This window comes from Pelodiscus sinensis, chromosome 16 (genome assembly GCF_052426305.1).
Source record: "Pelodiscus sinensis isolate ZL-2025 chromosome 16, ASM5242630v1, whole genome shotgun sequence".
In the NCBI taxonomy this organism is placed as follows: domain Eukaryota; kingdom Metazoa; phylum Chordata; order Testudines; family Trionychidae; genus Pelodiscus; species Pelodiscus sinensis.
Window position 1 is genome coordinate 40,896,968 of NC_143067.1, and position 11,769 is coordinate 40,908,736.

General features: G+C 52.8%; 1 protein-coding gene across 2 annotated transcripts; it reads right to left on the reverse strand.

The window, feature by feature from the left end:
* Window positions 1-384: 384 nt before the first annotated feature.
* LOC102457549 (histidine--tRNA ligase, cytoplasmic-like) lies at window positions 385-11,749 on the reverse strand. Of its 2 annotated transcripts, none has more exons than XM_075900044.2 (13): window positions 11,614-11,749; window positions 10,396-10,485; window positions 8,871-8,990; window positions 8,505-8,600; window positions 7,421-7,546; window positions 5,536-5,643; window positions 5,197-5,295; window positions 4,920-5,013; window positions 4,468-4,595; window positions 4,135-4,377; window positions 3,430-3,546; window positions 2,531-2,677; window positions 385-1,369 (listed from the first exon to the last, which is right to left on the reverse strand). In XM_075900044.2, exons 1-13 carry the CDS (start codon window positions 11,614-11,616, stop codon window positions 1,286-1,288), a joined length of 1,455 nt encoding a protein of 484 aa, XP_075756159.1. In that variant the 5' UTR covers window positions 11,617-11,749; the 3' UTR covers window positions 385-1,285. The 2 variants fall into 2 exon arrangements, with proteins under 2 accessions (XP_075756159.1, XP_075756158.1); XM_075900043.2 differs by lacking the exon at window positions 11,614-11,749 and adding an exon at window positions 11,377-11,605.
* Window positions 11,750-11,769: the final 20 nt, after the last annotated feature.

Consider the following 11,769-nt stretch of genomic DNA (forward strand, 5'->3'; position numbering starts at 1 on the left):
GCTAGAAGCTGGGACTGCACAACAGGAGTTAAAAAATTGCCCTGTTAACTCCAAAAGCATCTGGCACCAGCCTCTGTCACAAGGCTAGCAGGGATACTAGGCTAGATGGTCCATTAGTTTGACCATTCTTGGGTAAACACTGTACAAACCCCAAAACTTGGAACAGCCCACTATTTCAGTGCCTGCTGTTCAAATCTGTTTCACACATTTGAAAATCATCATCTTTTAAAAAAAAAAGCTGTTCTGCTCTAGCACGCTAGGGAAGCATCCCTTTATAAGTGACAAAATAAAATCCCCACTTGGGAACTCACAAAAGTAGATATAATGCTGATGTAACACATTACTGCCTTCAGCTAGAGTTGTAAATAGCCATCAACCATCCTCTGAAATCCACAGTAATTTATTTACATCATTTTTCCATGTTTGCATAGAATCCAGTCTTAGCAATAGCATGGCTTATTCACAGCCTCATTCACCTTAGTCCGAACCACTGGAGAAGATACGAGATCATTAAAACCTGGGTAGATGGGTTCATTCTCTGGGAGCAAGGATGTAATCGCTATGCAGCACTTATCCTGTCTGTCCTGGCTAGCCATGGCACTCCCATCCTGCTGAGCTGGGAAATAAAATTGCTAGTTCAGCCCCATGATTGGGGGGGGGGGGGGGTTGGGAGAGAACAGGAGTTATGTAGATGGGGACTGACATTTCAGCCATTAATAGCTGCCCTGTACAGGCAAAGGGCAGACAGATTCCAAGGCCTAGTTTCCACCGAGGTGTTGGATATGTGGGGATATTTATAAGACCACCCTCAGCATGTCTAAACAAACATTGTTGAGTCAACTTGCAAAGGCATCTGGACATTGTGCAGGACCCAGCAGGTATGAATTCCCTCCAACTAACAAATTAATGCTGCCCCAACTCCTAGGTCATTGGGAAGGGAATCTGCCTTACTGCAAATATAGGTGTTCTGGTTTGACCCGAGCTTGCTACCATAATATGTTAAAACAGACCCACTCCTCATGCTATGTAACCTGAAAGGGTTAACACCTGTTATCTGCCCTATGCCTTTGAGTCGTGTCTGCTCCCTACACACAGAGATGCTGTACTAAGTCATAAGACTGATGGAGTATAGTTGATCTCAGGGCAGCAGGAGGTGGCCAGCCTTTGGCCCAATCAGCACAGCCCAAATCCTCCCAGAACCAACACTGGCTTGGCAGTGCTGAGTTACTCCCCTGGTGCATCCTATGGCTGGAAACAATCCACATGGCAGGAAACAGGTCCTGAGTCAACCCTCTGTGCCTAGAAAGGTTCTAGAGCACTCCAACCTTCTCCTGATTTCCTCAGCAAGCTTCTCCCTAGGGATGTTGACCTGCAAAGCAAGGAGAAAAGAACTGGTCAGAGCAATACAATGGTCTCATGGGAAGTGCCTTGAGCTCCCAATAATATCAGGACACCCAGTTATCCCTTGCCGGCACCCAGGCCTGTCCTCTGCTCTCCCTCAAACCCTCCACTCCAGGAACTCCTTCCCCCCTGAAAATGCATCCGCTGACCACCACGGAGGGACTTGTGGAAGGAGTGGTGATTAGGGACTTTCTGTTCCACACCGGGAGGGACAGAATTCGACTGCTCCCTGACAGCTTTAGTGAGCTGTAACTTGGAGGAAGGTTCACTGTGGACTTTGACCAGTTTGTAAAGAGGATTCAATCCACACTGGAGCCTGGCTAACGCTAGCAATCTGGGATGCAAGCAAAAGCTCCCAAAGAGGCCCTAGAAGTCAGGGAGAACGTTAGCTAGAACTTTTCAGTGGGTTTTGGAGGCAATCTTTGGATCCTTTAGCCCAGTGGTTCCCAGCCTTTTTGATACCACAGTCCAGCAAACCCATTCACAAACTTTAACACTGTATTTGCATATTCATTATACAATGAATATGCAAATAAAACGTTACCTGTCCACTGAGATCCAACCCAGCCCCTTTCTTCCCATGCCTAACACCCTTTGGCCCCTACACCTCATGTCCTTTGTCCTTTTAGATCTGACCCCTACAACCAATGCCAACCCCCTCTTGCCCTGTGACCCCACCATACTCTCATGCAACACCCCTCTGCCCCCACCCACCCCCACACTCCCCAGAGCGAGGCTGCCCCCCAAGGAGTGTGGTCGTTACTGCCACGTAGGCAGGGGGAGTGGCCATTGGTTGTGTGCATGCCCTCTCCCTCCCCAAGCATGTCTTACACCCCCATGGCTGGAGGGAAACGGGGGGAGGGGGTGAGCACATGCAGAGCCCCGGCTGAGCTGCCGTTACCTAGGGCAGAGGAGGGAGGGAGGTCTCCTGCTTCGGCTTCTCTTGCTGCCACCTCAGTTCCAGCACTGCCAGCAGGCAAAATCCGCTACCACAGCTGCCGGAGCTGAGCCGCCACGATCAGCCAGCTCTGGCAGCTTCTGTGGCCTGGCAACCAGCAGTTTGTAGACCAGTGCTGGCGGTTGGGAACCGCTGCCTTAACCCATCCCCAGCATCCAAGGGCATCCTCACCTCTTCCCGGGTAGCTACGACTCGCAGCTTGACGACTCCGTCCTTCAGCTCCTGCTCTCCCACGATGGCAGCGAGAGGGATTCCCGTGTTCTCGCAGTACTGCAGCTGGCTCAGCAGCTTGGGGTTCTTCTTGTACAGCATCTCTGCCTGGAGGGGCAGGCAGTGGGGTTATGCCAAGAGCTTCCAGTGACCATGAGGTGACCAGCTCCCTAACTTATTCCTAGGGATGGCTGGAAATGCTCCCATGGTCTTCTGGAGGAGAATGCAAATGAATTGAAATCTAAACATTCTGTGGAGGTGGGTTTGCTTAAGCTGCAGTGGACCCAGACAAGTTTTGAAGCCCAACTGCTAGGCAGGTTTTCCTGTCAGCTTGCCTGCCTTGTGGGCTACTAGGGAACGCATGCTTCCAGACACTCAGTTCTTCTGCAGCCTATCTAGCAAGTGACAGGGCCAAGGCCCTGAGAGAACCAGCCACAAGCCCTGAGGCTCCTGGCTCAGCTGCAGCTCCCAGTCCCTCCCTTCACGTGGCAGGTGAAATTTCATCTGGGAATTAGGAAAGTGATTTTTTGGATTCTGTTTTCAGGGGGTTCTGTCATTTGGGGTTTTGTTCCAAACTGGAACTAAATCAAAGTTTGAAATTCCAAATGCCTCCAAACAACAATTCTCATTCTCCTCACTGCTCTAGCCACGAGCACCGAAGCCCAAGGGGCAGATGGGTCCAACAGGCTCAGTACCTGCAGCTGCCTTTCTCCATCAGAGCCAAGCAAAGAGGTTGGCACGTCTGGTCTTGCGGTGCCACCTCTCCCCGGCAATGCTCTCTGCCCTCCTCCCCCACCCGCTGGTTTCTAAGGACTGGCTTTGAGAAGCACAACTAGGCCAGTCCAATTGCCCAGTCTTACCTTGATCCCAGAGTCCCACAGCTCAGAGATGAGCTTCAGTCTTACATCAAGGAAGTTCTTCTGGGGGGTTGCCACCAGCACCTGTGTCTCAGTCGTCCGGATCTTCTCCTTAGAAGCCTGGGAGCAGAGACGAGGTTGAAAACGAAACATATGGAAACATCCTGCTGCTCATAAAGACACCAGGCTCCAAGGCACCTGACAATTGCCTCCTCCACCCTTTGTACCTATTAATGGAGAACGCCCCCATTTCCTAACACAGGCAACAGACAGAACCACCAGCTGTGTTTGAAGAGTATCATTTGGCAAAGTGAAACGTGTGCAAATGTAATTTATCTCCCCTGGGCACGTGCATCACGACACAGGAGCGGCTTAGGTTCTGGTTTTAACTCATTCTGAGCACCCACTGGACCTGCTCTGGGAAGGAGGCAGCTGTTCAATAATTTTTTTTGGGTCTCACATTAGTGAAAATTCTAATTCAAGTGACCAGACCAGGAAATCTCTAGCAGACAACTCAGTTCTCCTGTGGGTCGTTCAACCACAATAGCCCATTCTTTCTTTCACTGCATTCTCCTGCCTCATCTGCTACCAAACATCTGATCTGTGCAACAAATGGAGCAGGTGTCCTAAGAAAATAGCCTGCTTAGCTGCACCCCCAACTGGTTCCCACAGCCCTGGCCTTTCTGTGTACTTCCGAGTGGCAGGTACCTCCAGCGTCTGCTCCATGATGGAGAAGATCCGCTCGATCCCGATGCTGACTCCCACACAGGGCACCTTCCGCCCCTTGGGGTCGAACATCCCCACCAGCCCATCGTAGCGGCCGCCTCCAGCCACGCTGCCCACGCTGACTGGCTCCTCCTTGTGGGCGTTCTGAGGCTGGAGCAGGACAGCCTCGTAGATCACCCCAGTGTAATAGTCCAGCCCCCGCGCCAGGCTCAGGTCGAAGGAGATCTGCGGGACAGGAGGGGAATCCCGTTACCAGGCACAGCGGGGCCGTGGGCTGCCCAGCCAGGCCTGGGTGAGCACCCCTCCCCCACTCACCTTCTCTGCAATGCCAAACAGGGTCAGGTACTCAAATAGCAGCTTCATGTCTCCCAGCCCCTCCCGGGCCAGCTTGTTCTGGGACAGCTGAGGGTCCTGGAGCAGCTGCTCAATCAGACCCAGCCCACCTGCAGAAATGAGAAACCTGAAATATACCAGGCAGGGAGGGCCAAGCTTCCATTGACTCGTTCCACTCAGCCTGGCTCTCAGCCGCCCCCGCTCTCCTTCGGCCTCATGCATCTGCATCTCCCCTGGGCCACACGGGGTGCAGACAGCAAGTCAGGCTGGCACGGGAGGGAGCAGCCAAATGCCTAGGGAACCCTGACTCCCCCCACGCAGGGACTGAGCAAGCTGGACTGGCTTGCAGGAAGGCGAGGTGACCCACATGGTCTCTCAGCTGGCCTGCATGTGGCTGGACTGGGAACCAGATCTCACAGCTCCACAGAACTTACCATGCAGTCGAACGTATTCCCCGATGCGATCCGCAGCCTCTGGCGAGAGCCCCTTCTCCCCAACCATCTCGCTCCTCACGTCCTCCCATGTTGCCTGGGGCGGGGGAGATGTGTTAACGTTCTCAGCTTCCCTCACTGAACCCCTCACACAGATTCCCTCTCCCACAGCAGCCACCCCACAGGCCTCCCACCCACGTGTGCACAGCTGAGAACTGGGGCAGTGCAAGTCAGCTGTCAGTGCCTGCCAGCCAGGGCTGGGAAATCCACAGAGCATTACCTTGTTCAGTTTGTCCAGAGTAGAGCAAGTGCTATGGAACAGGCTGTCTGGGATGCCGCATTCTGCAAACACTCCATTCAAAATGCGCCGGTCGTTGACCTGGGGGCAGGAAGCAGAGTCACTCAATCAACCCAGTGGAGACTCCCCATAAGGTGGGCTCTCTTCAGCGGGACTTCTGTATAGCTGTGGAGGTCCATCAAGAAGTTAAACTCAGAATTGCCCCGTCCCTTCCTTCAATGGCTCTCTCATACGTAGGGCACACTAGGGGAGGGAATGGGTGGGAACATTCTGGCCTGGGTGGACGCTCGACGTTATGAAACCAGGGGGCTCTAGTTTTACCTTAATGAGGAAGTCTCCGAGCTGCAACGTGCTCAGGATCTCATGCATGATCTTTAGACACTCGGCATCAGGAATCATGGGGTCAAACTGTCCAGCAATGTCAAAATCCTAGGATACACGGAGATGCAGTGAGAATCCAGACCAGTGGTCCCCAAACTTTATGGGCTCCCGGGCGCGGGGCTGCGCGTCCTGGGGCACGCCCGGGCCGTGGCCGCCCGAGCCCCTTGTGCCGTGGGCCCGGGGCTGGCGCCGCCGCCCGAGCTGCGCGCCTGGGGCCGGCACCAGCGCCGCGCGCCCGCATGAACCCCAGGGCTGGGACCGCCCGAGCGACGCGCACCAGGTGCCGGTGAGTATCGCACGCCTGGGGCCGGCGCCTCCAGTGCGCCGCGCGCCGGGGGGCAGGGCCAGCACGGGTTGTCGGCGGGCGCATACAAATGCCCCGGCGGGCGCCATGGCGCCCGCGGGCACCACGTTGGGGACCACTGATCCAGACAGTGTCACCCTTCTGGTAACAAACGGGTCCCAAGATACACAGCTCCTTGTGCTGCACCAGGTTCCCTGCACCCCGAGGGAGCCAGGCCTGGCGTGCAGAGGCCTGCACTCTAAGCTGGCCAAAGGAACAGACGTCCAACCCAGCCAGTTACACAGAACTGTTTATGAAAGTTAGCACAAGTTGGAGGCAACAGGACTAGGATAAACCGGACAGTGGTTTAACTTCAACAGTGCTAAGGGGACAGCTCAGCTCCTGGTAAAGGCGGGGTGGCACGGGACATGTGGACTGGAAGATGGAAGCTTTACCATCATGGCTGCCACCTCCACCATCTCCTAGGACGAGGGATGTAAAAGCCCATTTAATTGGTTAACTGGTTAAACATTATGCTCCAGCCCACACCAGTTAACAGTTAAGAGTGACTAACTAGTTAACCTTTCACATCCCTGCCTGGGACCCACCAGGATACCACTGGGCTTTCAGAGGCCTGAAGCAGATCAGACTGGGCCACAGAGGGGGAACTGAGGACATTGCTGCCTCCACCCCAAATGTGAGATTTGCATTCATGCTGTCACCCTCTCAGGTGTCAATTTCCTTCCTTCTCCTCTCCCTTTCCTTTGTTTTCCTCATCTAAAGCATCTGGCCTACCTGGCCAAGACAACACTCTCTTTTGCAACGCTGCTTTGCGCTTGTGACCAAAGCAGCCAGCTAAAAGCAATGCCCCCAACAACCCAGCGCCAGCACACGTTTGCCAGGACTCTGAGCGTGCTGGGTCTGATGTTTGCCAGCAGTGAGGTTGGAATGAGAGTCAAACGAGGGACAGACACAGCATTTTCTAGCTTTACAATTCTGTTTTTTCAACCCTTGTCTTTTCTCTTAAAGAAACAGGATTGGACTTCAATAATAACTCTAGCCCATCTTATTTTTCCCGCCCTCTTTTCCCCCAAAAGGACACTTAGTAACTTATTTCATTTAATCTAAAAGTGTTACATGCGGGAAGGGTTCCCCTGTTTAGACACCACACGTAAAAAGGAATCAGGGACATTTTGAATTTCACTCTTTTCCTTCTTTTCCTCTATTTTTAATAAAATGTTGACAAGACTGTTATGGTGGTTGTTACAGTGGGAGTCTCCAATGATAACTTGACATAAAACCTTGGCCCACACTTAACTGATGTAACAGTAACAAGCGTTTTATTAATATTATATCTGTGAGACACCTCGCTTTGCACAACAGGCCCGACACACACAGAGCCCTCGTCCTCCCTGTCCACTTCCCCGGTGCTTTGTGGAGAGCCAGGACCCCAGACAGACCCTTCTCAGAGTTCACGGGGAACCCTGGGCCTGCACACACAGCTCCCACCGCTTGGAGAGTGCTCAGGCTGCTGGTACTCACGCACTGGTAGAACTCCCTGTAGCGGCCCCTCGTCATGGCTGGGTTATCCCGTCTGTAAGCTCTGGCAATGTGGTAACGCTTAATGTTGGTGATTTTGTTCATCGCCAAATAACGCGCAAAGGGCACCTGAGCGCAAAGGGTTAAGGATGGAACCTAGAGGCGGCCCAGAGAGCCCATGGCCAGTCATTCAGCCCCATTATCACTACAGACAGCTGCTAAGCCAGTACAACACAACACCACGGCAAAGCCCGCGCTAAAGGTCACCCACAAACTGTGGCCACCTGTCCTAAAGGACAGCAAAGTCCCTAGAAGAGCACCTTAGTCATCTCACCAAGTTAGCAGCCAGAACAAATAGCCTCTTTGGTGGGTCATTTGAACAGATGCTGCATTCTTTAGCTGCCAGGATACAAACTGGAATTATGTACATAATACAGTGAGGAGAAGGGAGCCAAGATGCTTTCAGGTGAAATGTGAACAGAGCTGCAGTCAGTTAAGCACAGAGGCCCTGGATGGATGACCCGTTAGGCAGCAGTAACAAAGGCAACGGCTCTTTCACTCAGAGTAGGGAGGCCATATGAAGAGTCAGAAAGGAGGCTGGCCAATATGAGCGCAGATCAATGTCCAGGGAGAACGCTGGAGCAAGCCCATGGACAGTTTCAACGTACAGATCGGAAGTCAGCAGGGAGCTAGTTTTGAGGACGGGGTGATGTAGTCACCACTGTGTGTCTAGCAGTAATTCTCGGAATGCTGGAGTTGGAAAGATTGGGACTTAGCTGCTGCTCCTATAGACGGGAGTTGCAGCAGGCTGTTGCAGGCGGGAGGGATGAAAGTCTGGCTAAGGAGGAGTCAAGACAGAGGTGTCCGTGGGCAATGCCATGGATGCAGTTACGAGGGAAACGCAGGGGAGGAATGGGATGAACGTATACAGGGTGGAGTTGGCAGATACATTCCTCCTCAGCTAGGTGGAGATGACAGATTCCAGCATGTCCTCACCTCCACCCCACCTCCATCCCACACACCTGCCTAAGAAACACCAGCAATCCTGGGATGAGATGGTGCTTCCCAGGAACATCTGGTAGGATACAGTCAGGTCGTAGCGAAGAGACAGCAGCTCTCCCCCCTGGTCTTTCAGGTCATAGATGAGCTTCGAGTCCTCCCCGTACTTCCCTGTCAGGGTTTCCTACAGAAAAGCAAGACAGCTGCGTCAGGTGAGAGGGGACGAGCACCAGAAACAGAAAATAAGAGCAAGAAGCTCCCAGAGAGAAAGCAGGGAGAATCCTTGTGCCTGACTTTAGAGGTGATCAGTTGAGTGAATCCCAGGCAGATGACTAGCAGCTACTGCCCCTTAGAATTCACCCAAACATTTCACGGGACAAAGCTATGGAGCACGTCTGACTCAGGGCTCAGCACCTCCAGCAGCACAGATGTCATGCTGCAGCCCTGCCCTCACCTTCAGCTCAAACACAGGGGTGTCGATGACCTCAGCCCCATGGCGCTTGAAGCAGCTGATGATGGTGTTGAAGATTTTCTCCCGGATGACCATCTGCTTGGGGCTATAGTCCCTGGTGCCCTGAGAGCAAACCAAAGGCAAGTGGGTGAGAAGAAAAATGTTAGCAGTGAAGAGCCACCTGAAGGGCCAAAATCCCAATAATATGTATGTAAGATCTTGACCACAGTCTCTGTTAAGAATCTTTCACATATGCCCAAACTCCGGGGGTCTGGTCTGAGGCATGAGGCCTAGTTAACAATGGACAATACATGGCTAAAGAAAGATTGAGATAAGCAAGAAACAGACATGTTTGTTTAACCAGCCATAAACAACCTAAGACAGAACAACCCAGGGAGCAGTAATTGGGCACTTATCATGAGTTACGGGCACATAATTCACAGAGAGGAACCTCGGAGACTCCGTGGTTCAGAAAGAGATAACAAGTACATACTCCCCGAACGCCAACCAGAGTTCAAGGAGAGGGCTAGCATGTCAGCCTGAGTTATAGCAACCTCATATAGATGCCAACCAGAGCTGAAGAGGATGCAGTGATAACTACACACAACTGTCGTTGCTGTGTACTGTTTACTGTTCTTTTTGCTTTAAGACCCACTAGGAATGTACCTGCGGCCAACCCATCTGGGAAGTGCCATAATCATTTCTATGGACCCGAAATCAGGATTTAACTTACACCTTGCAAGAGGAGAAGTGTGAGGGGTAACACCAGTGTAATAGCAAACATGTTAACCTGAGCTATGGGCGGAGCAATGATGTACCTTTTAGATTATTGGCTTATTGTGCTAATTGTGTCTTGCTGCTAGAACATATTCAGAGGCTCATTGGCACCCTATGTAATCTATTGTAATCAATTGTTTGGCAGTGTCTTACTGAGCCTAATGAGCGAAGTGATACTCTGCCGGCGCTGTGCATAATAAACCCTCGTGCTTGGATCTATACGGTGTCAAAATTCCATTCCTTCACCACCAACCTGCAACAGTAAATCCATCCAATATCTAATGTATTCTCAGCTCCTTCAGCTGCTCAAAGCTCCTGTGCTCAAAAGTTTGGTGCTATAATGGGTAGTTGGACCAAGAATACACGTTGATGATTCGCTGGAACTGCTGCTAGTTGAGAGATTAGGGAACTTTTAGTTCACAGAGTCCATACGGAGAGCTGGTGTACGGTAAATGTATGCCCCTGTTTGCCAGGCACTAATTTCTCATTTACTTGTGCTCTTAGCAGAAGAGTCAGTTGGAAAGAAGGAATGGAATGGGAAAAAGAGAAAGAATTTTAGGCTTGAGAATCTGGAGTTGAGGGAAACTGTGCATCCCACTGTCCCACAGAGTGCAGGATAACAAGCGGGAAAAGGGTAGTTTCAGGGATGGGAGCACTTACACCATATGCTAGTAGAGGAGATAGGGTGGGGGAGCCAGGAGAGAAAACAACCCAGGAGAGACCCACATCCCTGAAGGAGAAGGGAAGTTACCTTGGGGGTTTTGAGAACAAAATTATTTTTCTTTTCCTCAGGTCCCACCTGTGTCTTTGGCTGCAGGAGCTTTACCATGCCCTCTGCCACCTAGAAATGGAGAAAAGACTTTTGATAAACAGCATATGACACTGACTCCTGAGAGCCTGCAGACCTTTCTCCATCCTCTGGCAGCACAAAGTCAGCTCGATTGGGGGACACTACAAAGCCTACAGGAAGTTTCCTTCATTACTAACAGCTCCACTTTAAAGAGGTGGAGAGTTACCTTTAGGGGTCTGGGAATGAAATTCTTTTCCTCTTAATCAGTCCCCAACATATTTCCTTTCTGAGACTACAACTGTGTAACTCAAAAGCTTTGTACCTTCCACCAACTGCGGCTGGTTCAGTGCAAGGCATCTCTTCACCCACCTTGTCTCTTTATTATTTCAGGACTGACACAGCTACAAGCAATATACATAACAGCTCCACTGTAATAGGAGTTCTTGCTTCTACTAGTTTTTCTTGCATAAGTCATTTTAAATGGAAATCTGGGAGCCACTGACGCCTAGTGACTACAGAGTGGAAAGTACAGTGAGTTGTTTGGGCTTTTCAGATAAATTAGAAGACTCCCAAATCGGAATCATCACTTTCTACCCAGCCAGAACAGTCTCTACCAGTCCCTGCCGGACAACGTGCAGGAGACGCAACAGGTCTGCTGCCTCTGCCTCCCCCGTCCTGTAGCGGGGATCGGGGCAGAGCACTCCGCTGACGGCCCGATTGCGCTCACTGCTCGGTGCGCACGGGGCTGGACAGCGAGCCAGACGCGCTGCCGCCCTCGGACCCCACAGCAATTCCAGGGGAGGTTTTCACCAGCAGGGAGGATGGGAGCGACCCGGCGGCAGGATCCCGGCGCCAGCCCCGTGCTGCTCCCTGCTTCCCGACGGCCCGTCGCGGAGCCAAAGCCCCGCGCCCGGAAGCGGGCGGACCCGGGCCGGGACTCACCTGGTTCTGGGGGTGACCGGCAAAGGCGCGCAGGCCGCAGTGCGGCGCCAGGCGCGGGCGGAGCCGAGCGGCGAGGGGGCGCAGCCAGCTCATGGCTCAGGCGGCGGCCGGATCCCGAAGGCTCCCGGCGGGGAGGCCCGAGGCAGACGCGGGCGGAGCCGGCCCCGGCCCCCTCTGCCCTGACGCCCGCCCCGGAGGACTCAGGCTCGGGGCAACCATAGAGTAGCTGACTCTAACCATAGAGTCTCAGGGCCTCCTGTGCGTTTCCTCAGAGCTAGAGCGTCCGGGCCGGGCGGACCGAGCTGTTCCGGGTCGGCACGGGGACGACCCTCTGACCTGCAACCAGCCGCCTCAGGGGCCTTTCCCGAGAGGCACAAAAATAAGCTCAAAAGC